This window comes from Balaenoptera acutorostrata, chromosome 6 (assembly GCF_949987535.1).
Source record: "Balaenoptera acutorostrata chromosome 6, mBalAcu1.1, whole genome shotgun sequence".
NCBI lineage: Eukaryota > Metazoa > Chordata > Mammalia > Artiodactyla > Balaenopteridae > Balaenoptera > Balaenoptera acutorostrata.
In genome coordinates, this window is record NC_080069.1 from 43,338,309 (window position 1) to 43,363,726 (window position 25,418).

The following is a 25,418-nucleotide window of genomic DNA, read 5'->3' on the forward strand; positions in this document are numbered from 1 at the left end:
GAATCATAGGACATCAGGGCTAGAAGGGATCTTGGAAATCAAGTAGTCCAGTAATTTATCAATGAAAGTGAAAACTGAGGCTCTAAGATCTCTTTTGTGAGTCTTTCAAATATTTTACTTAAATTGATTTTACCTCTGTCTAAAGTTCCTTAGTATTCATATGAGTGGTCACTACCATCCTGTTTATCGTATGATCTTCTATTATTTATTGTATTTAATTCTCTATTACTTCTTTCACCAAACTTATCTTTCAGGATTAACACAATTCTTTTTTTTTCTCTAGGATCCTCTAAAGCACCTAACATGAGATCTTTGTTTCCTTATCTTCTAGAGTTGTCTTATGGTCTTACCAGTTCCATAAAAAATTCCTAGTAAAAAAACTCACGTACTGCTTTGAGAATTTTTTTCCTCTTCCCTTGTTTTTATAATGTAAAGCCCTCTTCTCCTTAAAGGGCTCTATATTTTCTAGCTGAATTTTGTCAAGGATTCTTTTTCCCCCTGACTTTTGTCATTTAAAAATCTGTGTGTAGATTAGCATTTCTCTTAATATTTAAAAGTAAATACAAATGATTCTTCCCTCAGAGGCAATGCCACTTGCTTCGCATATGGACAGACAGGTGCCGGAAAGACCTATACCATGATAGGAACTCATCAGAACCCAGGACTGTATGCTCTGGCTGCCAAAGATATCTTCAGACAACTAGAAGTGTCCCAGCCAAGAAGACACTGTTTTGTGTGGATCAGCTTCTATGAAATCTACTGTGGACAGCTTTATGACCTCCTAAATAGAAGAAAAAGGTATTGCATATGAGTTGGAAACTGTAAATCTGTTCTTTATTGTTTTAAGCCAGAGTCCCACTGAATTATGGGATTTAATGAGAGACTTTGGTACACTAATGCCCTTTTGTGAAATGAGAGTCTCCTGAATCAGGTGCATATTTTTTTCAAACTGTCAGTTCAGCTAGAGAAAAATATAAATTAGCCTTCCATTAGTATTAAAATTTTAAGTGATCAGTATCCTAATGCTCATCAAAAGACTATATCCCTTTTATTTTGGTCTGTGAAAAAGATTATAATTTCAGGAAGTCAGGAAACCAACATATACGTAAATCCCTTCCTATTCTTTTGACCTATTATTACACTGGAAGAACTATAATGTTTCCCACTTCCTCTTGTTTTTCTTCTCAATAATCTTAGGGTAAAAATGATAGTTTTCTGACATCAGTAAAAAGAAAAGAAAATCTTTTCTTCACATTAACTCTTATAAGGCTTAACCTATTGCCCTTGCAGCATAATACAGTACTTTGGAAATGTATTCATTCAGTAACTGATTTTAAATCCCTATTGTATTTTTCTGGCATAAAGTTTTGTTTAGGTTGAAACAGGTGATTTTAACTGAGTAGGAGGCCACAAAGTTGTGGAGGTATGAAGTGACTGGGAGAACAGGTAGGAGAGAGAGGGAACAGGGGAAGTGGAAGGATAAGAGGTTGTCAGGACAGAATTAACCAGACCTGAGACATGCTGGGAGCAGCCACACCAGGTGAAGAGGAGTGAGTTGAGGCTGAGCATGGTGGAAGTCTGGGGAAACCAAATCAGTGAAAGAGACTAGCCCCCAGCAAAGGTATCTAAGCCCCTACAGAGCTGTCCAAAAGGTCGTGCAAGTTTCATGTGCTCCAGGAAAGCACTGGAATGGGGAGTAGGGGTGGAGGAGCAGCTCCAGTTCATGGAGAGCACGATAGGGCGGCCCCCGTCATAGAGGGGCACTAGAGTATTGAGTAGCATAACTGGAGAGGTCACTGGAGTGGGCTTAGGCAGGCCACCATCCTGTGGACTATTTCAACAAAAAAGGGACATTCAGTATGCCACAATTCAGAGAATGTACAGGTGTTGGGGGTTCAGTCATGACACAATTGCCAGATAAAGAAGGGTGCTACTTTGGGATTGCTTTGGGGAAGACTTGCTTTTCTTTCCTAGTCTCTGTGTTGGTTTTGAAGCCTCAAGTTAGCTGCATCACAGCTTCTCTTTCAAGCCTCAATACCCTTATTAGGAGCCCTTTCCAGTCAGAATGGCCACTTCCTTTAAAGAACAGTTAGCATGAAAATAAAAGCCACTGTTGTGTGTGTGTGTTTGTGTGTGTGTGTGTGTGTGTGCGCACGTGCGCGCGCGTGTTTTGTTTCTTTGTGTGAAGGGACAGTCAGGATATCCAGCTGTTTTTTTTTGTTTTTGTTTTTAAACTTTGGGTTTATTTATTTATTTATTTATTTATGGCTGTGTTGGGTCTTCGTTTCTGTGCGAGGGCTTTCTCTAGTTGCAGCAAGTGGAGGCCACTCTTCATCGCGGTGCGCAGGCCTCTCATTATTGTGGCCTCTCTTGTTGCGGAGCACAGGCTCCAGACGCGCAGGCTCAGTAATAGTGGCTCAGTAATAGTGGCTCACGGGCTTAGTTGCTCCGCGGCATGTGGGATCCTCCCAGACCAGGGCTCGAACCCGTGTCCCCTGCATTGGCAGGCAGACTCTCAACCACTGCGCCACCAGGGAAGCCCATCCAGCTGTTTTTGAGTGCAGTTCTTTAATGAATGACCCCGATATACTATCCTGTTATTTCTACGTTCTTTAATTATAGCCAAGGGGATGGGAATATGCTAACTCCTGGGTTTAAAGCTTTTCTAGGGCTCACTAGGGAATACCCACACTTATTCTGAAAGTGTCTTGAGCTGTGGGATTTTGGGGTTTGTTTTTTTTTTATGTCTCTGGTTAATTGGCTAATATCTCTTTATTTCCTACCTTTCTGAGACTTCTGAAATGTCCTGCTCCATTGATAATACTCTTTCTTGTTTGTTTAGAGCTGTTATGACTTATCCTGTTGTTTTTAAAATAAAATATATTTTCTATAAGAGGGGCTTTGTCAAAGGTAGATAGAAGTATATGTGCTCAGTCTACCTCTTAAACTAGAACCCAAAGTTTAAAGATCTTAAGATTAACTCTTTAAAGTAGAAGATAAGTTGTCTTTACCTTTGCATAAAAAGTGATAAAAATATACTTCTTGCTTATATGATTTAAAAATACAGCAGTGCATTTTAGGCTATTCATTAGGAACTTTTCTGGGGCCTGGGAAGTATGTTCAGGAGTGATGTGAAGGCTCTGAAAGCTAGATCCTTCTTTTATTCCAGAAGCCTAACTGTTCCAATAGAGTTGTCTTCTGAGAGATCATGGGCATTGGTGAGGCTGTTTTCCTATCCTTCTGTAAAAATTTGGAAACTTGGGATAAGGTTTAGATGGAGAAAAAAATTTTTTGAGAAAATCTTTTTTTGGCTATGAAGTGAAATTCCATTATTATTATTATTATTATTATTATTATTTTATTTTATTTGGCAATCAGTATCTTATTAAGGGAGAAAATAATCTTGGAGTCTTTGATAGGTTCAATACATGCCCCTTGGTGGATCTGGTTCAATGATGATGGTAGACCATAACCATTCATTTTGTTACACGCAGGCCTGAGGCTTTCAGTTGCAACACCAGCTCTTCTTGCTTCCTTAGAAGATGTATCAGGACTCCTTATGTTGAAAGTATTTAGTAAAATAAGACCCCACTCTTACTGGCTTATGCATTTAGGGAAGTCATTGGCTCATATAACTAGAAAGCCTAGAGGATAGTCAAGTCTTAGGGTCTTTTTACTCTAGCAGTTCAGTGATGTTATAAAGACCCGGTTTCTTTGCATCTCTCTGCTCTACCTTCCATGGTATTAGCTTCATTCCAAAACTGCCTCTTTTGTAGATGTAGAATGGCTGCCACTGCTCCCAGGGCCACATGCTTTCACTTCTAGAGAGGAAAAGAGAGCACCTAACAACCAGAGGCTAGGACTTTATTCTGATGGGACCAGCGAAGATCCCATATCCACTCCTGAACCAATCACTGTAGCCAGGAATACACCATCCACTGATTGGCATAGGTCTGGGTTAAATGCTCATTCTATTCATTGTAGCCAAAGATGCTGATTTGATTAAAACAATCAAAGACTGCCTCTGAAACCTGGGGCTGGAGTCAGGAGGTGTGGGGGGGTGGTGAGGAGAATGCATATCGATCCCACCCAAACAGCAAAACTGCTACTTAATGGGGAGTGGTGGGTTGGGTTCTGGGGAGTCTGTTACTGAAGCTCTGCCAAACCAACCATGTTCTTGCATCCACAGGCTCTTCGCAAGAGAAGATAGCAAGCATGTGGTACAGATAGTGGGACTGCGAGAACTTCAGGTGGATAGTGTGGAGCTTCTCTTAGAGGTAATTCTTCCTCCTTTACTACCCCACTGTAGCAGCCTAAGTACCAGGGAAGACTTCAGTTTGCTATCTCGCAAATATAGTGGACTCAGATTTAGGCAAAGGGCGATGACAAACATACCATTTCACATTTATAAAATATGAATCCTACTCTGAGAGGTTGGCTCCTTTCTCTACAAGGTTGTTGTCTCAATGCCTTGATAGTGGGAAGTAAGGCATGTGGGAGAGCCTAATGCATGAGAGGATACTTTTGAGCCAGTTTCAAAAGCTGCTAATGTGTATTTTTATGGTAGTGGGCTCTGGTAAAGGCTGCTGGAGAGAAATATTCTATTTTCAATACAAATTTTAATGGGTAATACCTTCACATGGATTCAAAATTCAGAAAGTACAATGAAAATATTCCTTCCATTCCCTTTTCCTGAGGCAACTGATATATTTTTTAGTTTTTTGTGTATCATTCCAAAGGTATTTAAAATCTGCTTTTCTCACCCTTTTAAAATATATAATTTAGTGATTTTTTTTTTTAGTATTTTCAGAAAGTTGTACAGCCATCACCACTATCAAATTCCAGAACATTTTCATCACACCAAAATGAAACCCTGTACCATTAACAGTTACTCTTTATTTCCCCTGTGCCTGGTGCCTGACAACCACTAATTTCTATCTCTCTGGATTTACCTATTCTGGCCATATCATATAAATGTAATCACACAGTATGCAACCTTTTGTCTCTGCCTTCTTTCACTTAGCATAATGTTTTCAAGGTTCATCCATGTTGTTGAATGTATCAGTACTTCATTCCTTTTTATGGCCGAATAATATTCTGTTGTATGGATATACCATATTTTATTCATCCATCAGTTGATGGGCATGTGGGTTGTTTCAACCTTTTGGCTATTATGAATAATGCTGCTATGAACATTCAGGTACAGGTTTTTGTGTGGACGTACGTTTTCAGTTTTCTTGAGTATATGCCTAGGAGTGGAATTGCTGAGTCACTTTCTGGGGAACTGCCAAACTGTTTTCCAAAGTGGCTGCACCATTTTATATTCCCACCAGCAATGTATGAAGGTGGGTATTATTTTAAAAGCTCCCAAGGTGATTCTAACATGCAGCCATCATAGTCATGCTAGTACATCCAACAAGCCTGGCTAGAGTCAAAGGGAGAAGGCTCGAAGGACAGGCTGGGTACTTGACAATACCCACCTTTAGAACAGCTTCACAGCACATCCCTCCGGGGACTTGGGTGTGTGAAATGGCGGGTGGCCCGCCATTAATACATGTCTTTTTCTAACAGTTTCTTTTTCTTGGGACAAATAGGTAAATTTTGTTTAAGGGCTGGAACCTTGTATTTATGTGATTATCAGATTCCTGAATCCTGGTACCCAAAACCCAAGGATGGCACTTTAGTGTGACTGTTTTAGACAGGCACCTAAGAGCCAAGAGCCCCTTTCTAGTGACTGCAAAGGCAGGCACAGAACAAAAATGTGTGGGACATGTTGACGGGCTCTTCTGAGGCTGTTGACCATTCTTAACCTGTCCAGAGCTCCCTCCACTGCAGAGTCCTAAGACAATTGTTTCTTATACACCTATTCCCTGTCGTCCTCTTGCCCCTACCTCCCCTAGTCATTCCTTCATTTGGCTGGGAGTTTCAGGAGAGTTGGTCCTCACGATGCTGTTGTCCTTGGAAATTAGACCAATTGAATGGGAAAGGATCAAACACTAAAAGGAAGTCCCTTTTCCTTGGCTATGGGTCATAACTATGTTAGTGGGCAATCTGGTGTCAAATCGCTCTCACCCTGGAAGAGTTTATGGCACTGCTCTATCCTAAGGTGTGTTTTCTAAGACAAGCAGAAGTTTCTTGTTAGTGAACATATTATTGCCATTGATACCCTCAGTCTGTAATACATACGAGGTTGTACAAGAAGGAAGCCAGCTGAGATCAAGGTGGAAAGTTGGTATAAATTATGGATATCTGACATGGTTACCCTCATAAACATTTACTGACTTGAAACAACAGCACTTGCTAACTCAGGTGTCACATTCTCACTCTCTCTCAGGTGTTACCATTCACGCTCACTCAGGTATCACCTATGTGTTTGCTCAAGTGTCACCCTCAGGTGTCATCTTCATGTATGTCACCATCACAGATCACCCGCAGGCTCACTCAGGCATGGCTATTTGTTACCTGCCTGCACAAGTGGCAGCTTCATTTTTCACACAGGATTGTCCTTCCTCCAAGAAGTTTCTCCTTCCAGGTGTATTTTATTACCTGGTCTTACCAATGCAGGGACCAGGACTTCCCTGCCTTTACAGAGGACTTGCTGATGCAACCAGATTTGGAATCTAGGTTTTGCTTGTCAGGCAAATGCTGGGCATTTTTTCCCTTGTAGAGGTTTTTGGGCTTTTAAGTCATTCCTACAGACATTTCATGTACTTACAGGTATCCATTCCTGAACTTCTAATAAATCTGTTTCGTCTTTTAACATTGCCTTGGCTGTAGTTGGTAGCAGAGGCCCACAGAGTAAGAGCTTCCCCTAGATAAGCCTCAGTTGTATGCCGGTGATAGAGACTTAGTCTATACACAGTGCCTATCCTACTGAAGTGCTCATAGCCTGTCTTTGGTATTTGTGCAGGAAGCTTCGTGATTAAAGTCTGGATGGAGCTGGGTCCCAGTGCCGTGTGTCCTTGAGCACATCCTTTACCTTTCTGAGCCCGAAATACGTGGATGTTAGCAGACGATTGGGTTGTGTGACAGAGAAGGAAATGAGATAATATACATATAATGCTTACTGTGATGCTAGTTAAATTTGTCACATCTATTATTCTTATTAATAAGTCCCTGAATATTTCCCAGTGCCACAGAATTCCATAGTTGTCTCTACTTTCTATTGTAGCAGGTCCCCATTTTACTACTTACATAACATGATTTGTCTAAAGCAGCAGTCCCCAACCTTTTTGGCACCAGGGACCGCTTTCATGGAAGACAGTTTTTCCATGGATTGGGGGTGGGGGGAGGATGGTTCAGGTGATAACGCATAATGTGAGTGATGGGGAGCAGCAGATGAAGCTTCACTTCCTGCTGTGCGGATCCTAGTTCCCTGACCAAGGATCGAAGCCATGCCCCCTGCACTGGAAGCACGGAGTCTTAATCACTGGACCACCAGGGAAGTCCCTACATTTTTTAAAAGAAATAGTTTAAGTTTTGGAAGTTTACACAAAGATGTTAGTTCTTGAGACTTCCCTTGTGGCACAGTGGTTAAGAATCCTCCTGCCAATGCAGGGGACACGGGTTCGATCCCTGGTCCAGGAAGATCCCACATGCCACAGAGCAACTAAGCCCGTGTGCCACAACTACCGAGCCTGCGCTCTAGAGCCCGCGAGCCAGAACTACTGAAGCCCGCGCGCCTAGAGCCCGTGCTCTGCAACAAGAGAAGCCACCGCAGTGAGAAGCCCGCGCACTGCAACAAACGTAGCCCCTGCTCACTGCAACTAGAGAAAGCCCGTGCCCAGCAACGAAGACCCAACACAGCCAAAAATAAATAAATACATTAAAAAAAAAAAAGATGTTAGTTCTTTAGTATATTTTCTTTAATTAATATTTATTGAGAACTTATGATGTGCCAATCGTAGTACTAAGTGCTTTACATACTACGTATTATCTCTTTTAGTCCTCAAAAGTAACCTATGAAATTACCATTTTATAGATAAGAAACTGAGGCCCTGAAAAGTTAAGTGATTTATAAAACTTCTCACATTGCAAAAGTTTAAACAACCGTATTGTCAGAGCTGGCATGTAAACCCAGACAGTCTAACTTCATATTTTACTCTTAACTGCTACACTTGAGTTGTATATCATTTACAGAAGTCTATCTAATGATCTTCACAGACTGCCTCATTTTTACTCCTCAGAGCTCAGCTGCTTTATACCACAGTTTCTGAAAAACATGGTAATTGCAGACTGTTACTGAAGCTGAGGAAACTGGACCATGGACCAGAAATTCCTTCATGTCTTCTCTAAAAGGCATTTAGTCAGGAAAAGTCACCTCAACATGTTAGATTTTCTGAGACACACTCACAGGTATCTAGTACATCATGGCACAATGAAAAGCCAAGTATAAAACTCTATAATAGAACCTCAGAAGACAGTCTTTCTTTTTTTTTTTTTTAAAGGAATTCCTTTATTTTTATTATTTATTTATTTTTAGCTGTGTTGGGTCTTCGTTTCTGTGCGAGGGCTTTCTCTAGTTGTGGCGAGTGGGGGCCACTCTTCATCGCGGTGCGCGGGCCTCTCACTATCGCGGCCTCTGTTGTTGCGGAGCACAGGCTCCAGACGCACAGAGCTCAGTAGTTGTGGCTCACGGGCCTAGTTGCTCCACGGCATGTGGGATCTTCCCAGAGCAGGGCTCGAACCCGAGTCCCCTGCATTGGCAAGCTGACGCTCAACCACTGCGCCACCAGGGAAGCCCAAGACAGTCTTTCTTGACTCCCCTGGGGATGAACCACAAGGTCACCCCTTGAGCTTCCTGTCAGTATCCACAGTTCCTGACTAGGTATGGCCTTGAGGCCTCTCTGAGCTCTCATCAGATTCCAGCAGAAGTAACATCATTGATTACATGTGGCAGAGGGTACCTGGCTTCTATCCCTAGCCTGACCATATTCTGCCTATGTGACCTTGGATAAGCCACTTAACTTCTCTGTGATCGTTTCTTTATCCATCAAGCATATTGCTTACACAATTCACAAATGTAGGCATTTAAAAGATCTCCCCTGTCTCTTCATGGGGTTTGTAAAAGACATATATATATATATATATATATATATATATATATATATATATATATATATATCAAAAGAGCTGTGAGACCCCTAAAACCCTGGGAGGAAATGCACCAGAATCTTGTTAACTCTGGGGTTATGGAAGGTATATATTTTCTTCTTTATATTTTTCCTGTATTTTCTAAGTTTTCCCCAGTAAGCATGTCTTTCTTTTCTAATGAAAAAGAAGTTTGATAAAAAAGACTAATACAAATCTAAAATAATCCCTCATCATTGCATTGTAATCTATGAAAGTATGAAATCAGAGTGATAGAGAGAGGCCAGGATGAGGAAGTGCATTTAAACTGGATGGTTCATGGGAATTCTCTGGCATTCCAGTGGTTAGGACTTTGTGCTTTCACTGCAGTGGCCCCGGGGTTCAATCCCTGGCCGGGGAACTAAGATCCGGCAAGCCTTGAAGCGAGGCATGGATGGATGGATGGATGGATGGATGGATGGATAGATAGATAGATAGGCAGACAAACTAGATGGTTCAGTTATAGATTTGGCCTTAAGTGACCTAGCCAGCATCCAGGTTTAGTTATCAGTGCTTTTTTTTTTTTTTTTTTTTTGGGCAGTTGCCACACCCAGAATAAGGGATTACTGTTCTAATTCTTCTGATTTCTGATTAGCAGCAACATGCTATCCATGCAGTTGATAATCCAGTTTTGTAAATTAACAATTTCTGCTCTTTACAAAAGGATTCATCAGATAGTCCCTTTAAACTTTTAGCAAGCTATTTACAAAATGAGTGCATTTAAAATTTGATTCTAAATTTGATTCTAAAATACAATTCTGAATCTCACTGATAATATTTAGAGACGTAACTATTGCTTAGGCCATGGAGGAATTTATTATTAGTTAGTTAATTTTTTTAAAAGTACCTACCCCTGTTTGTTAAGATATTTTATGGACTATTGTTGAAGGTTTGACTCTGTCAACTTTTGGACTCTTAATCTGGAAACTGTAGCTATGTTCAATATGATAAAAATTAAACTTCTGAGAGATTGAGAAAAAAATTAGATAGGACTTTCTTAGTCTAATTCACTGCAAAATAGATGAACTTGTCCTAAGTGCCCCACAGTGTAGTAGAAACTACATGGGCTTTGGAATCAGACATACTAGATGTGGAATTTGGTTCTGCCACAAAACAGCTGTTTGTGAGCAAATCAACCTTTGAATTTATTCCTCAGCTGTAAATTGGGCATAATAATCATACTCACCTCACCTTAGGCTACTGTGAGGAGTCTGTCAAATATTTTTAAAGTTCTTCACCTTTTTGATTCTCAGTAATCGACACTCCCCCAAATCAGGGCAGGATATTCTTATATGGCTGTGTTTTCAGAGGCTTGAGGCCATTCCTGAGGCTTCACCTCTTCTCCCCCATTCCTTTGTGGCCAGAGGGACCCAAGTTAGCCTTTACTCCCATTTGGAGGGGCAGTGGTCTCAAGGGAAATCATGGGCTCATGGCAATTGTGATAACTCATCACTTCCATGTTCCCACACATCAGTCCTGGTCTCCTTTATGACTGCATCGTGGTGGAACAGGTGGATGTGATCATTCATTCTGTGATGCACATTTCTGTCCTTTGCTTCGGTTACTACGACAGATGGGTATTATGGGACCTTACTTCGGAGCCAAGTTATGCCCTGGGGATTTTAGTCAGGATAAATCCATCAAAGATATTAAAAAGAGTATATGAGATCAAGAAGTAAATTAGCTCTTGAGCTATTGAATGTTCTCCCCCAAGATTAGTATTCCACATTGTTTTCATTGCTCTTGAGTACTTATTCTGTATGATTTAGAGTTTAGGCAGCTTTCTTCATAGAGGGAAAAGACTGCAGTCTACTGACAAAGCTATATGTCTGGTCTCTGCTGCTCTCAGTGAACTCTTAGGAGCCAGAGGGCTTTGTTTATTCCTTGCAGAAGTCACCCTGTGGATTTTATTTTCAGGTGATCTTGAAGGGCAGCAAGGAGCGCAGCACTGGGGCCACTGGAGTTAATGCAGACTCCTCCCGCTCTCATGCTATCATCCAAATTCAGATCAAAGATTCAGCCAAGAGGACATTTGGCAGGTGAGCTGGAAATACACAGGGAATCGCATTGTGTGCCTTTCCCTAATGTGACTTTGAAATATGTGTTGTCAACAACAGGACATCCTGCCACTGTGGAGTTCTTTATTTCAGGGATACACAGTAGAGTTATTAGCTCTGAAATAAATCATTGTACTAAAGTGCCTTCAGTTGATTAACCATGAAGTAATGACCTATTGTTGGTCAACCCTAAGTTATTAAAAGGGACATTGATTGCTTCTAACGTGAAAAACAGCATCAGCAGAGGAATAGTAGGAAATGCATCTCAGAGAGCTTACAGGCAAAAAAAAGAAAGAAAGAGGGGCTTCCCTGGTGGCGCAGTGGTTGAGAATCTGCCTGCTAATGCAGGGGACACGGGTTCGAGCCCTGGTCTGGGAAGATCCCACATGCCACGGAGCAGCTGGGCCCGTGAGCCACAATTGCTGAGCCTGCGCGTCTGGAGCCTGTGCCCCGCAACGGGAGGGGCCGCGATGGAGAAAGGCCCGCGCACCGCGATGAAGAGCGGTCCCCGCACCGCGATGAAGAGTGGCCCCCGCTTGCCGCAACTGGAGAAAGCCCTCGCACGAACCGAAGACCCAATACAGACAAAAATAAATAAATAAATAAATTAAAAAAAAAGAAAATCTTTAAAAAAAAAAAAAAAAAAAAAAAAAAAGAAAGAAAGAAAGAAAGAAAATTAATCCATCCTTCCTGAAAAAAGCCATAAGACAACTGGGTACATTCATTGCCTCTCTGGTGCTATCTTAGCAAACTCTGCCACAGTGATGGATGAACCTATCTCACCTCTGAGTAATGAGTCTTTTTTTTTTTTGCGGGGAGGGGGGTTTGCTGGAAAGCAGCCCACGGAAGTTTCTATTTAATTATCTAAGTGGTCACCTAAGTGATTTGCATTGTGGTCATTTAGCCTTATGGGAAGAATGTTTAATTAATTTCAGTCATACTTTCTCACAAATGATTAAAACCAACAGAAGGGTCTAAGTGAACAGTGCCAGCAGTAACTGACAGATTAGAATCTTGCAATACTTTTGGAAAGCTGACAGTAATATCTTTTACTTTCCTGAGGATGGGTCAGTGTTGATTTCTTCCTGGGGTCACAAAATGCTCGCTGATGTAAAAATAAACCAAAGCCCCAAAGAAGTCATCCCTGCTGTGTCTTTTCTCTAGGATCTCTTTTATTGACTTGGCTGGCAGTGAAAGAGCAGCAGATGCCAGAGACTCAGATAGACAGACAAAGATGGAAGGTGCGGAAATAAACCAGAGTCTTCTGGCTGTAAGTTGTTCAAAACCTTTAATCTAAAAATCATTCTTGAGAGATTTTGCCCCTCTTTACATGCAGCCAAAGTAGGTGAGGGTGGGGTGGAATAAGGCAGTGGAATTCCAAGGTTGGAGACGGAGATGAAGGTTGCCCAATCAGATTCTCGGCAGTTCTAGACAACTCTTCCTTCTCTCCCTGCCTTCTCTTCCTCTGGTCAATCCCTGACAATTAGGAACAGAGAAGTATTTCTGCAGTTGCTTGAATGGTTAACTTAGGTACACTTTCTCCCTCTCATCAAGTCTTAAAATTATTTTTTCAAACATATAATAGTAGAATAAATAGTATAATGATCTCCCAAATACTTGTCCCCCAGCTTCAACATGCGAAAAATCTAACCAACCCTTTCCTTCCCCTGGTTGGATTATTTTAAAACAAATCCTGTCATCATGTCATTTCTTCCACAAATATTTACTGATGTATTTCAGAGATAAGGACTCTTATTTTTTAATATAACATAATACCATTGCATACCTAAAGAAATAATTATTTAATGATACCTGTTATCCAGTAAGTGTTATAATTTTACCAGTTGACCCATAAATGCCATTTTACAGTTGATTTATTCAAATCAAGATACAAACAAGATCCTCGGATTGCTTTTGGTTGATATTCCTCTTTCATGCCATATCAGTTCTTCCCCCTCTCTCTCTCTTTTTTTAATATTAATGTATTTGTTGAAGAAAACTCAGTCACTTGACCTGTGAGATTTCCCACATTCTGGATTAGGCTGACTGCATCCCATGTTGATGTTTAACATGGTACTCTATCCTCTATTTTCTATAAAGTGGTTAAGATTTATATTTGTGCTGTCCAAAATGGTAGCCACTAAGCCACATGTGGCTATTGGGTACTTGAAATGTGGCTAGTCTGAATTGAGATGTGCTCTAAGTGTAAATTACACATTGAAGCATATAAAATATCATTAATATTTTTTCATACTGATTACATGCCAAAATATTATTGGATGTGTCAGATTAACTAAAATATATAATTAAGATTTTATATTTAATATACAGTTAAGATTATGTTTAATATAATATATAATTTCATCTGGTTTTATTTCTTATTATTTTTTTCTCTCTCTCTCTTTTTTTATTAGGGTATAGTTGTCTTACAATGTTGTGTTAGTTTCTACTGTACAGCAAAATCAAGTAGAGTTCCCTGTGCTATACAGCAGGTTCTTATTAGTTATCTATTTTATACATATTAGTTTTATTTCTTTTTAATATGGTTTTATTTCTTTTTAATATGGCTATTATAATAAAATTACATATATGGTTTGTATTTGCGGCTCACATATTTTGATTGGGAAAATGCTGATCTAGAGGCTTGATCAGATTTAAGTTCTGTTTTTTTGGCAAGAATAATTCATGAGTAGTTCTTAGACTTTGTATAGGAACACAACAGGAGGTACAGAATGTCTGATTATCTCTTTTTGTGATTTTGAAGTGTTATCAGTCTAATTCCTCCATTACTATGTTTCCCGTCAACCTTTTTCACCTTATGGTTTTAGCAGCTGTCAATGAGCATTATTACCTTTATCCATTGCTTCATTAGGGATCCCAAAATGGTGATATTCTAATTCTAATATTCCTTCTGTATTTATTAACTGGAAAGAACTTTCCCACAACTATCTGATTATCCTGAAATATAATTCATACAATGGAGGCAAGATAAATGCTTGATTTTTTGCCTTCACTCACCAGTTTTCAGAACGAGTTGATGTCCTGGTAACCTAAATATGACCATGAGTTTGTTGTTGTTGTTGTTTATTTTTTTGTTTGTTTTCATATTATTATAAATTCATTGTCATCTTTTTTTTTCTTCTTCTTCTTCTTAAATTACACATTTTTGGCCAGTGGGAGTCTTTTCAAGTATGTTCCTACTAGTCCCTGGCTTTCTGGTATGACAAGATGTTGTAGGTTCATCTTGTACATTTTTTTCCCCAGACCTTGAATCAGCCATTTCTTCAACAAGCCTTGGTTTTAGAGGGAAATGGTATTTAGAGACCATTTAGAGTGCTAGTGGTACTTACTACCACTGTTAGTCCTCACTTCTAGGCCTTTTTGGTGGACAGAGCTTGGAAATAGGTGTTTTTTTTTTTTGGCTGCATTGGGTCTTTGTTGCTGCGCGCGGCTTTCTCTAGTTGCGTCAAGCGGGGGCTACTCTTCGTTGCGCAGCTGGGGCTCTAGGCGCGTGGGCTTCAGTACTTGTGGCTTGTGGGCTCCAGAGTGCAGGCTCAGCAACCGTGGCGCACGGGGTCAGCCGCTCCCCGGCATGTGGGATGCTCCTGGACCAGGGCTCGAACCCGTGTCCCCTGCATTGGCAGGCGGATTCCTAACCACTGCGCCACCAGGGAAGCCCTAGTTTTTTTTTTTTGTTTTTTTTTTAACTTTGGGTTTATTTATTTATTTATTTATTTATGTATGTATGTATGGCTGTGTTGGGTCTTCGTTTCTGTGCGAGGGCTTTTCTCTAGTTGCGGCAAGTGGGGGCCACTCTTCATCGCAGTGCGCGGGCCTCTCACTATCGCGGCCTGTCTTGTTGCGGAGCACAGGCTCCAGACGCGCAGGCTCAGTAGTTGTGGCTCACGGGCCCAGTTGCTCCGCGGCATGTGGGATCTTCCCAGACCAGGGCTCGAACCTGTGTCCCCTGCATTGGCAGGCAGATTCTCAACCACTGTGCCACCAGGGAAGGCCCGTAGTTTTTTTTTTTTAAAGGTAAAAGTATATCAGGGATTCACACTAATAAATTAATTCAAAATTAAGACTACAGGATTTTTGCTTAACTTTTTAAAATTTATATTTCTCTCCCTTTTCTCTTATGCTAAAATTCTTAGTTCCTAACAACATTAATATAATTTATTTGCTCTACTTCAATATATATGTATACCAAAATCATGTTAATATTACTCATAATATGATTAATGAATTCAGATTAAGATTTCTTTGCAGTTTCCTTTTTACCCTTAAATTGTATCCCACTAGGGATATACAGTCATAATAGTGTGTTGCAAAGTCACTTGAAATAATTCTTCTCTGTGTGTTTAAGCTTACCAATTTTGTATTGAGTTAAAGTTATAAAATAAGCCACATTCAGAAAAGTCTAGTGTTCTTCCCTATCCTCTCAATCCTGTTACCTCCCTCCCCTTAGATAACGATTTTCTACCAATATATATGTTTGTATTCACCCCTTTCTCAGGAGGAAAAAAAAAAGGTAGCATACTGTACTTTAGCACACTTTACTTTTTTCACTTAACAGTATCCTGGAGCTCACTCCATGGCTGTGTACAGAGACCCTCATTACTTCTTATAGATGCATAGTCCTGTCTTGTGCCCCTCCACAGTATTTAAGTCCTTTTGATCAGAACTGAAATCTCCAGCTTGACACATTATTTCCAGGCCTCATGAGGGATAAATTGGGAGGCTGAGAGGTGAGAGAATCAGCATCTTTTTATTATTGTTTAAAATTTTTGAATAATTTTAGATTTTAAAAAAGTTACAGAAATAAACATGTAGCATTCCTTCACCCAGCCTTCCTAATGTTAACATCTTACATAACTATAGTAATCTAAACCAGGAAATGAACATTGATATAATACTATTAACTATCTACAGACCTTGTTTGAATTTCATCAATAGTCCCACTAATGTTCTTTTTCGGGTCCAGGATTCTATGTTACATTTAGTTATCATGGGTCTGTAGTCTCCTCAGTTTTTGTCAATTTTGACCTTAACACCTTTGAAGAATGCTGGCAAGTTATTTTGCAGAATGTCTCTGAATTTGGGTTTGTGTAATATTTTCTCATTATTAGATTGAGATAATGAATTTTTAGCAAGAATACCACAGAAGTTGTACGCTTCTCAGTGTATCGTATCAGTCAATATGTCTTATTACTGGTGATGTTAAACTTGATCACTGAGTTAAGGTGGTTTGTGCTAGGTTACTCCACTGTAAAGTTATGATTATTCCCTTTGTAATAAGTATCTTATGGAGAGATACTTTGAAACTATGCAAATATCCTGTTTACATCACACTTTTGCTGCCTAATTTTAGTATCCATTGATGATTCTTACCTGCAACAATTATTACTGTGGTGTTTACCTGATGAGATTTTCTATGTTCATCATTCTACATTAATTAGTTAGAATGCTGCTGTAAGAAAGAGCTGTTTTGGGCTTCCCTGGTGGCGCAGTGGTTGAGAATCTGCCTGCTAATGCAGGGGACACGGGTTTGAGCCCTGGTCTGGGAAGATCCCACATGCCGCGGAGCAGCTGGGCCCGTGAGCCACAATTGCTGAGCCTGCGCGTCTGGAGCCTGTGCCCCGCGACGGGAGGGGCCGCGATAGAGAAAGGCCCGCGCACCGCAATGAAGAGCGGTCCCTGCACCGCGATGAAGAGTGGCCCCCGCTTGCCGCAACTGGAGAAAGCCCTCGCACGAACCGAAGACCCAACACAGCCAAAAATAAATAAATAAATAAATAAATAAGAAAATCCTTTAAAAAAAAAAAAAAGAAAGAGCTGTTTTTTCTCTTTAATTTATTTATTTGGTTATTTAGTTATAATAGTAAATGGATATTTCTTTTATTTGCTAAATTAGAATCCATTTCTATCATTATTTATTTTCTTGCTCACATTATCCCAGATGGCCATTGGGAGTTCTTTCAAGTTGGTTTCTGTATCCTTTTGACATGCCCCTATCATTTTTTGAGCAGCTCCTTGCCTTTTGGTACTATAAGATGTTACACACTCTTCCCTGCCCTAGCCCTGGAATCAACCATTTCTCCAAGGAGCCCCAGAATATATTTGAGCACGTACTATGTGCTAGTCAGTTTACTCTTCACAACAAAGCAGGTTCTCTTATTCCCACTTTATAGATCAGGATTCTGAAGCTCAGGTTAAGTGAATTGGCCAAGGGTCCACAGCCTCTAGCTAGAAATCTTTGATTCTCATATTTAAATTTATGGTCCAGGAATTAACCAAGAAACCTGAGAAGTACCTGTGAAGTTGGAGAACCCTTTGGGGCTTGACTGTGTCTATCTCACATGGGCGATAGCATGTAAAGGGGCCTGAGAACAAGCCTTACAGAATAGGATCAAAATCTTGTGCTTTGTGAGGTGCACAAAGGTGCCCCTTCTTTCCTGGGTCTTTCCCTTGGTTTTCCCTTAGAGTTTAGTAAAGTCTACTTTCCATTCTGATTCAAGGCTAAAGGGACCCAAAGGCTCATAGAGATTGATAGCCACACTTGGATTTGAGTACATAAGGGGCAGGTGTAACTCAGGGACCAGGTTTGGGTACCTGCTCATCCCTTCTAGAGAATCTTCCCAGTGCTAAAGTTTGGGGATACTGGACTGATTTGTAATGAAAGAGGAAATTCCCTTACACCTTCTTATAACCCGGCAGCTTCTTAGATAGAGAGGGGTTAGTTGTGGGCATCTGTAGCTGCTGCCAAGAACAGCCACAGCAGACTCTCAAAGCTAATTACCTGTTCTTGGTGAACTCCCAGAGCTGGCACTGCCAAGGGATTCCTTCCATTCTTTTCCCTCCCTTTCTTCTCATTTACTGCCACTTAGCGGAGATGCAGGACTCAGAAGATCTCTCCTCCCTGATCCTCTCCCGCCAACCCCTGCTCTTTCTGATGGGCATGTTGCCCCTAGAGATCTACATATGCAGGTGTCTGCTAGCACTAGTGATGTCCAATGAGCACTTCTTTGAGGGGCTCTGCCCAGGAGCAAGTGACATGCCCTTGCCTATGGGCCACAGTCCCTCCTTTTTTTTAAATGAGGAGGTAGACCTAGATGATTTCTCAGTTCCTTCCCAGCTCTGACTCTAGAATTTCTCCTGTCCCATCCAGACAACTTGAATCTGCACTTGAGTCCATACCTATAGGTGTGCATGTGTGAGCAGGGAGGCGGGGGAGTAGTATAGATATTTTCGCTATTGAAGTGCATCTTGTAGTTGGGAAGAGTGTGAGAAGAGGAGAGAAAGGGAGCTGGCAAGCCAGAACTGCCACCACATAAGCTGGACTCTGGGACCTGTGGGAATGTCCCTGGGTTTGTCTGTTCTACGCTATCAGGGCTAATTCTAGGATCACAGCCTTTAAATTGGGGGGCCCTTAACTAGGCACAGCTAGCACAGGATGACGTTTCCCAGTCTAGCTTGATTTTCCTTGTTGAACAAGAAACTAACACGGCATTTTGACTTCCTTTTGGGAATTGCATGACTGTGATTTATTTAAGAAAAATCTGATCTGTTAGTCTCACTTTGCATGGGATATTTGATGTGCTTATTATTCTACCACTTTGCAGCTGAAGGAATGTATCCGTGCATTGGATCAGGAACACACTCACACTCCCTTCAGGCAAAGCAAATTAACTCAGGTAAAGTTATATATGAGCTTTGAGTTCTGGTTCACTCATGTGTTCCTTCTTCCATTCATTTATTCCTTCAGCAGAGCATCCACTGCCAGCAAGGCGTGATGCTACCTGGAGTGGGGGGGGGGGGGAGGGGGAAGGGAGGGGGCAGAGAGAGGAGGGGGAGGAGTCACGTTCCTTCCAGGAGCTCTCAGTCTTGGAGAAGAAAGGGGCATCCTCAGGCAGGGATACCTGCAGTACGAAGCAGCCAGGCTCCCTGCGGGGCAGCAGTGGTCACCATCCAACAGCTTTCTGCTTATTTCTAATGTAAAGAAACCTTGTTGATTTAGTGGAGTCTCTGAGCCTTTGAAGGGGATGGTAGTACAGCTGTACTTGGTACTTCCTTAGTTGTAAGACTTAGACCAGTGTTTCAAGACAAAAAATAATGGCTGCAGTTAAAAAGAATGAGCTAGATTTTTGACATGTCCTGACGGGAAAGATGACTAAGATCTATAGTTTAAAAATATGAAATGAGAAGAAAAAACTACACGGAAATTATGCGTATGTTAGCTGATTATTTTGAGTGGTAGAACCATAGGTAATTTTTTTCTTCCATTTTTCTGCCACGAAAATGTGCTTCTTTATTAATGGGAAACGCCAATAAGTGCGCATCTGTAATGGCTGCGGAAGAGTGGCCCACGGAGGGGTCTGCCTAGGTACGAACAGCTGTGAAGACAGTTATGGGCGCCCCTGGTTCCCTTCTGCACCAAGTCCTGTGCACAGTAGGGACAGACTAGGTAGAAGGCGGTCTAGGTGAGGATCTTTGTATTCTGGGAGAGGTTTTCACCCTGTGCAGCTAGACTGGCAGCTCCACAGGACCTGGGGCAGAACCTATAATAACATAGCTCCTTACTAGTCAGAATTGGGTTAGATTGTTTCTTCTCAGACATGATTTCAACCAGGGATCCAGGAAACCCTTCTTATAGGTGGTTAGTCCTGATTCTGACATTGGCTTTGTTATTTTTCAAAACATGTCCTCCATCCCCAGAAATTGTGTCCTATTTAATTAAAAAAATAATTCCACACATGGATCCACTTACAGAATAATATACCTTTTTCACTCAAACATAAGTTTTAGATCTTTCCAGGTACCTAATATACATAATTATCTTTTATGGTTGTATGCAGTTTACAATTATTTAGTTTGTTACCTGTTTATAGAGTTGTAGATTTTCCACATTTTACTATTATAATAAGGTAATGAATATCCTGTGTATACTATTATTTTTTTTGGATCAATTGAGCAATTATTATCTCTTTAGAATAAAGTCCTGGAAGTGTGATTGCCAAACCAAGAGTGTGAACATTTTTTACCAAATTTTTACCATATTGCCAAACTGCCCTCCCAAAGGCATGTACCAATTCATGCTACACGGTATATGGGCAGTGTAGCAGTGTACAAGAGCACCCTTTCCCTAGACCCTCACCAGAGCAGGGTAGTATGAGTCTTAATCTTAATATTATAGGTGCAAAAATTTTAGTTTTTTAAAATGGTTTGTTTGCATTTCTTTGATTAGTGGTGAAGTGACTACCTTTTGTTTACTGACTGTTTGTGTTTCTCCTTTTGTGAATTACCTTTTTGTAGAAGAGGGTGAGGGTGACTGTGGCCCAGTGTCCTGCACACAGTAAGTAGTCAGTAGGCCCTTGGTTAGTTGACTTCATTGACCTGCCTTCTGTTTCAAACAGGTTCTGAAGGACTCTTTCATTGGCAATGCCAAAACCTGCATGATCGCCAACATCTCGCCAAGCCATGTGGCCACCGAACACACTCTGAATACCTTGCGCTATGCTGACCGGTGAGTCCCCCTTAGGTGGCAGGTCGTGTGTGTATGTGTGTGTGATACACACACAAGGATCTGACCTTGAGCTCCACAAGCCTGTTCTTGGGGCAATAATCCTACTGCCAGGGGAATGTGCAATTGGTCATTTGGAGAATGTGACCTAGGAGGCCCTGCCATTTTACAAGTGTGAATGTGACAAGAGGAGGGTGACACATTCCCTTATTTAGGAGACAACTCCATCAATGGCTTTTTTTTTTTTTTTTCCGGCCGCGCTGTGCGGCATGTGGGATCTTAGTTCCCCAACGAGGGATCAAACCCGCATCCCCTGCATTTGAAGCGTGGAGTCTTAACCACTGGACTGCCAGGGAATTCCCCATCAGTGGCATTTAAATGGCTAGCGGGAGATGAAATATTTCCCCAGAGTGGAAGGCTTAGTGAGGTTTTCTTCCTGCTAGCCTCAGCTCTAATTACTAGGGATAGAATACCTATTACTTGTCAAGGCAGAAGTACTCAGAGCTGTGTAGGTCCAGAAGAGACCAGCCTTGTGTTATAGAAGGAGAAACTGAGTCCCAGAAAAGGGTGAAAACTTTAAAAGGGCTCATTGGGAGTTGGTGGCAGAACTAGCACCTCTTACTGCCAGGTCAGGGCTCTAGTGACTTTGGTATCTGCCAGGGTCCCTCCCATCTCTGACCCTGGGGTCACATGTCTCCTACATGTGTGAAAATGCTCTCATTACCATTCTTTCCTCTGGCTGCTTTGCTGCTGGTCCTGTCTTACAACACCTCCTCTTCAGTCTCCCAAGAAGCCATCTCCAAAGTTAACAAACTATTTGAGGGGAACTTGGTTGTTTTTTTTTAATTACTGTTGAAGAATCTTTAGTATCCATGGCATTTTATAAACTCATTGGGAAGGAAAGATAGGCTACCATCTAAGTTCCGTGAGAACAGGAACCTTATCTTTTTCTCCACTGTATCTCTCCTGCCCAGACAGTACTTGGTACCTAGTAGATGTGTAATAAATATTTGTGAATGATCTCTGATCTTGGCAACTGAATCCTAGCAGAGACTTAATTCTGGATTTTTCCATGCTCTCTAAAATTCCCTTGTAAAATAGAGCATGTTTCTCTATTTATCTAGGGTGCGATTTTGCCTCCTAGGGGACATTTGGCAATGTCTGGAGACAATTTTGATTGTTGTGACTGGGGAGAAATGCTGCTGGGATCTCGGGTAGAAGCCAAGGAGGTTGCTAAACACTCCACAGGACAGCTCCCCACAACACAGAATTATCTGACCCCAAACACCACTAGTGCTAAGGTTGAGAAACCCTGTGAGTAGACAGGTCATTTTTCCCTTAATGGAATTAGCACAAGCCTGCTTATTTCCAGAGGGCTTTTGCTTCTTGAAGTGCCCAGCAGGTTCGAGGGAACTCATTTTCTCAGAGAAGCCTGAGAGGAGGTGGTTGCAGGGAAAAGAAGACTCTGATCATGGAAGAGCGGGTAAGGGGTAGACACTAGGCTCCTGAGTTGGCCGATCTTCAGGAAGCGTGGCGTGGGCCCTGCGTGGGCATAGTTCTGAGACTAGCTCCTCTGGCCTGGCCCTCACATGGGACTGTGGTATTTCCAAAACTCTCCTGATCATGGAATATTGGATGCACACTACTATCCTGAGAGAAGACACTGGTCTTCTTTGTTCAGGTAAAGAGAGGTGTTTCATGCTGAAATAGAATCTCCCCATTTCCTCCAGTTCTCTCCCAGATAAAAAAGTAATTCCCAGTCCTTGTAATAGTTTTCTTTGGTTTTTGTTTTCCCTGAAAGCTATAGGAAAGAAGTTACAGAACATGCAAGAATGCACATTTAACATAAAATGGTCGTTTACAGGGTCAAAGAACTAAAGAAAGGCATTAAATGTTGCACTTCAGCCAGCAGTCGAAATCCAACATCTGGAAACTCTTCTTCAAAACGAATTCAGAGCTCTCCTGTGGCCCTGCCAGGGGACAAGTGTTCTCCCAAAAAAGTCAAGCTGGGGCTCCAACAGTCGCTCACAGTGGCACCTGGCTCCACGAGAACGAAGGCCCATCCTCTGGCCAGTCACCCAGCCAATATCCCTTTTGCTTCTGTACCTAAGGTTCCTGGTAAAAGGGGTGGCTCTAGAGGGAGTCCTCCCCAAGAGTGGGTCATTCAAACTAGCTCTATCAAAGGAACCATGCGGTCTGGACATTTAGCCAAAAAAAGGGCAGAAGAATCAGCTGCATTATGCTCTGAGAAAAATCCAGTCGGCAACAAAACTGCCCTCGGGTGGGGAAGCAGGGCCCCTGGCCCAGGAGGAGAAGCAGTCCGTGGTAAGCTGCCCTCCCGGTGCAAGAAAGCGCAGACTGTGCAGCCAGTGCAAAAGCAGCTTGTGTCACGAGTTGAGCTCTCCTTTGGCAACGTCCACCACTTAGTCGAGTACAGTCAGGGCAGCAAGGGGGGCACACCAACCAGGCCTGCCTCTGAAGCTTGGACAAACATCCCTCCGCATCAGAAGGAGAGGGAGGAACATTTGCGCTTTTATCACCAGCAGTTCCAGCAGCCACCTCTCCTCCAGCAGAAGTTAAAGTACCAACCACTGGAACGGTTTTTATGCCAGTCCCGGCCTCCAGAGGGGCAGCTCCAGAATGACACCCCTCCTCCCTTCCACTCTTGTTGTGAGAGCCATGATGGAGCCCAAGCTGAGGACCTTGATGACAGCGATTTCAGTGAAGATTCTTTTTCACATGTCTCCTGTCAGAGGACCGCAAAGCAGGGAAACACCCTGGAGAATAGCGAAGGCTCGTTCTTCCTTCATCAGAGGGAGCAAGGTCCTGAGGAGCAGGTAGCCGAAAGGCGGCAGAGTCTGTTTTTCAGCCCCAGGACAGAAGGTGACGAGAAGGGTCTAACTGGAAGCTGGATATACTCCAGGGACCCCGCAAGCCACAGGATAGCACTTGATCACGGCCGCAGCCCAAGTCAGGTGCCCTTGGACTGGAGCAGAGAGGAGGACGCTACCTCCTCAGAGCCTCCTCCCAGAGAAAACCTGGCAGAGAAGCCTTACTGCTCACAGGTAGGCTTTGTGTATAACCAGAAAAGGGGTGGCAGCCCAGCCTTTGACCTCAGACAGGATGCCTTCAAAAATGAGGCTCCTCGGCAGGCTGAGGGCAGCTCACCATCCCTGGAGGAAGATGGTTGCACTTTCTCACTATCCCACGTCACAGTTCCTGGATCCCCAGACCAAAGAGACACAGTGAGCACACCTCTGAGAGAAGTCAGTGAAGGTAGCCCAACTGTGGCGACCAGAACAACAAAAAACAGTAACCCTTTCCAAGGAGAAGACTCTAGAGGGGGATCAGGCACATGCTCTGAGCATGCTTCTGGACTGATGGCTTCCCTCACCGTGTCTCTCCTGGAGAGCCCAGACGATGAGGGCTCTCCCCACTTGGAGCAGCCGGCCCAGGATGGAGCTGCGCACAGTCTAGTGGCAGCAGACACAGGGGGGCCAGCTGTGGGCCACACAGTGTCATCTGGTGATCAAGAGGCAGACCTGCCAATGTCTTCAACAACTGAGCACCTGTGGCTCTCATCATCCCCCCCCGACAGTAAGCCTGGGGGTGATCTTCCAGCTCTGTCCCTGTCACCCATCCATCAGCACCCACCTGACAAGCTGCCCAACAGGGAGGCTGACCTGGGGGAGCCCTGTCAGAGCAGAGAGACTGCACTCTTCTCCCAGCGGCACTATGATGGCGATGCTGAGACAGAGCTGGGCTGCTCCCAGGGTTTCCCAGAAAAACCCTTCCTCACCATACATACTGGGGGACCCCACTCTGGGCCTACACTCACCACCCAAGCAGGAAGTAGTGATGTGGCCGGCCAGCCCTGGGCCCAGGAGAGAAAGCACCTGGCAGGGCTTGGCTGGCAGGAGCTGGGTTTGTCCACAGACCCCATCAAGCTGTCTTGCTACAATGAGGACATCGCGTGGCTCAAACGCAGGCCAATCCCAAGGTACTTAGCAAGGCTAGGCTCTCCCAAGACTGCCAGGACACTCCGTCAGCCCGTCCTGGGGCACGCACAGTAAGTTGGACTTTCCTACCTAGACTTGAGCCCCTTTGGCACCCCTACTCCCACTACAGCTGAATGTTTTGTCTGTTCTGGGAATGGCTGTGATTGGCTCAGAGAAAGGCGTTTTGTCCACCTTTTCAAGGGAGCCTGCCTAGATGCATCTGACATGAACAGCAGGAATAAAATGTACTGGAGCAGGCCTGCCAGGTAGGGTAGGTGGGATGTGAGTGAAAGAAGCTTGGGAAAGCTGAGATATGAGTGAAAGAAGGGAGGATCTGACCCTATAAGCAAGCCTAAGACCTATGGTGAGATCAGAATCCTCTTCTTCATTCTGTTGGGTCTGTGTTCCTGGAAGTGCTCCCCAGGGACACAGCAGCAGCAGCCTTGTGACCCCAGAGCCAAGGCAGGCTGGTCACCTTCCAAGATGGTGAAGGTAAAAAACAGGGGCTGGTGATTTGTGCTGCTTTTCCCAAAGGAGGCTGTGGATGGTACAGCAGAATGAGAGAGCCTTTGAGAATGTGAGAGAAAGGAGGGGAAGAGGTCTAGCAGGGTCGGAGGCCCAGAAGCAGGAAGGCAGGGCAGCCCTGTGGGAACAGATGCTTCCTATGTGAGGCTGCGGTCCTCTGCTAGGGCTCCTGACACCTGGGCAGACGGT

General features: G+C 42.9%; 1 protein-coding gene across 4 annotated transcripts in view; it reads left to right on the top strand.

Moving 5' to 3' along the window:
• KIF24 (kinesin family member 24) overlaps positions 1 to 25,418 on the top strand; it is a 60,952-nt gene that overhangs the window by 32,255 nt on the left and 3,279 nt on the right. For all 4 annotated transcript variants that reach the window (XM_057547752.1, XM_057547753.1, XM_057547754.1 and 1 more), the window contains 7 exons: positions 583 to 798; positions 4,190 to 4,277; positions 11,047 to 11,168; positions 12,351 to 12,456; positions 18,809 to 18,880; positions 20,600 to 20,709; positions 22,571 to 24,775. In XM_057547752.1, the coding sequence (XP_057403735.1) occupies positions 583 to 798; positions 4,190 to 4,277; positions 11,047 to 11,168; positions 12,351 to 12,456; positions 18,809 to 18,880; positions 20,600 to 20,709; positions 22,571 to 24,775 (2,919 nt within the window). The remainder of the gene's footprint in view (positions 1 to 582; positions 799 to 4,189; positions 4,278 to 11,046; positions 11,169 to 12,350; positions 12,457 to 18,808; positions 18,881 to 20,599; positions 20,710 to 22,570; positions 24,776 to 25,418) is intronic.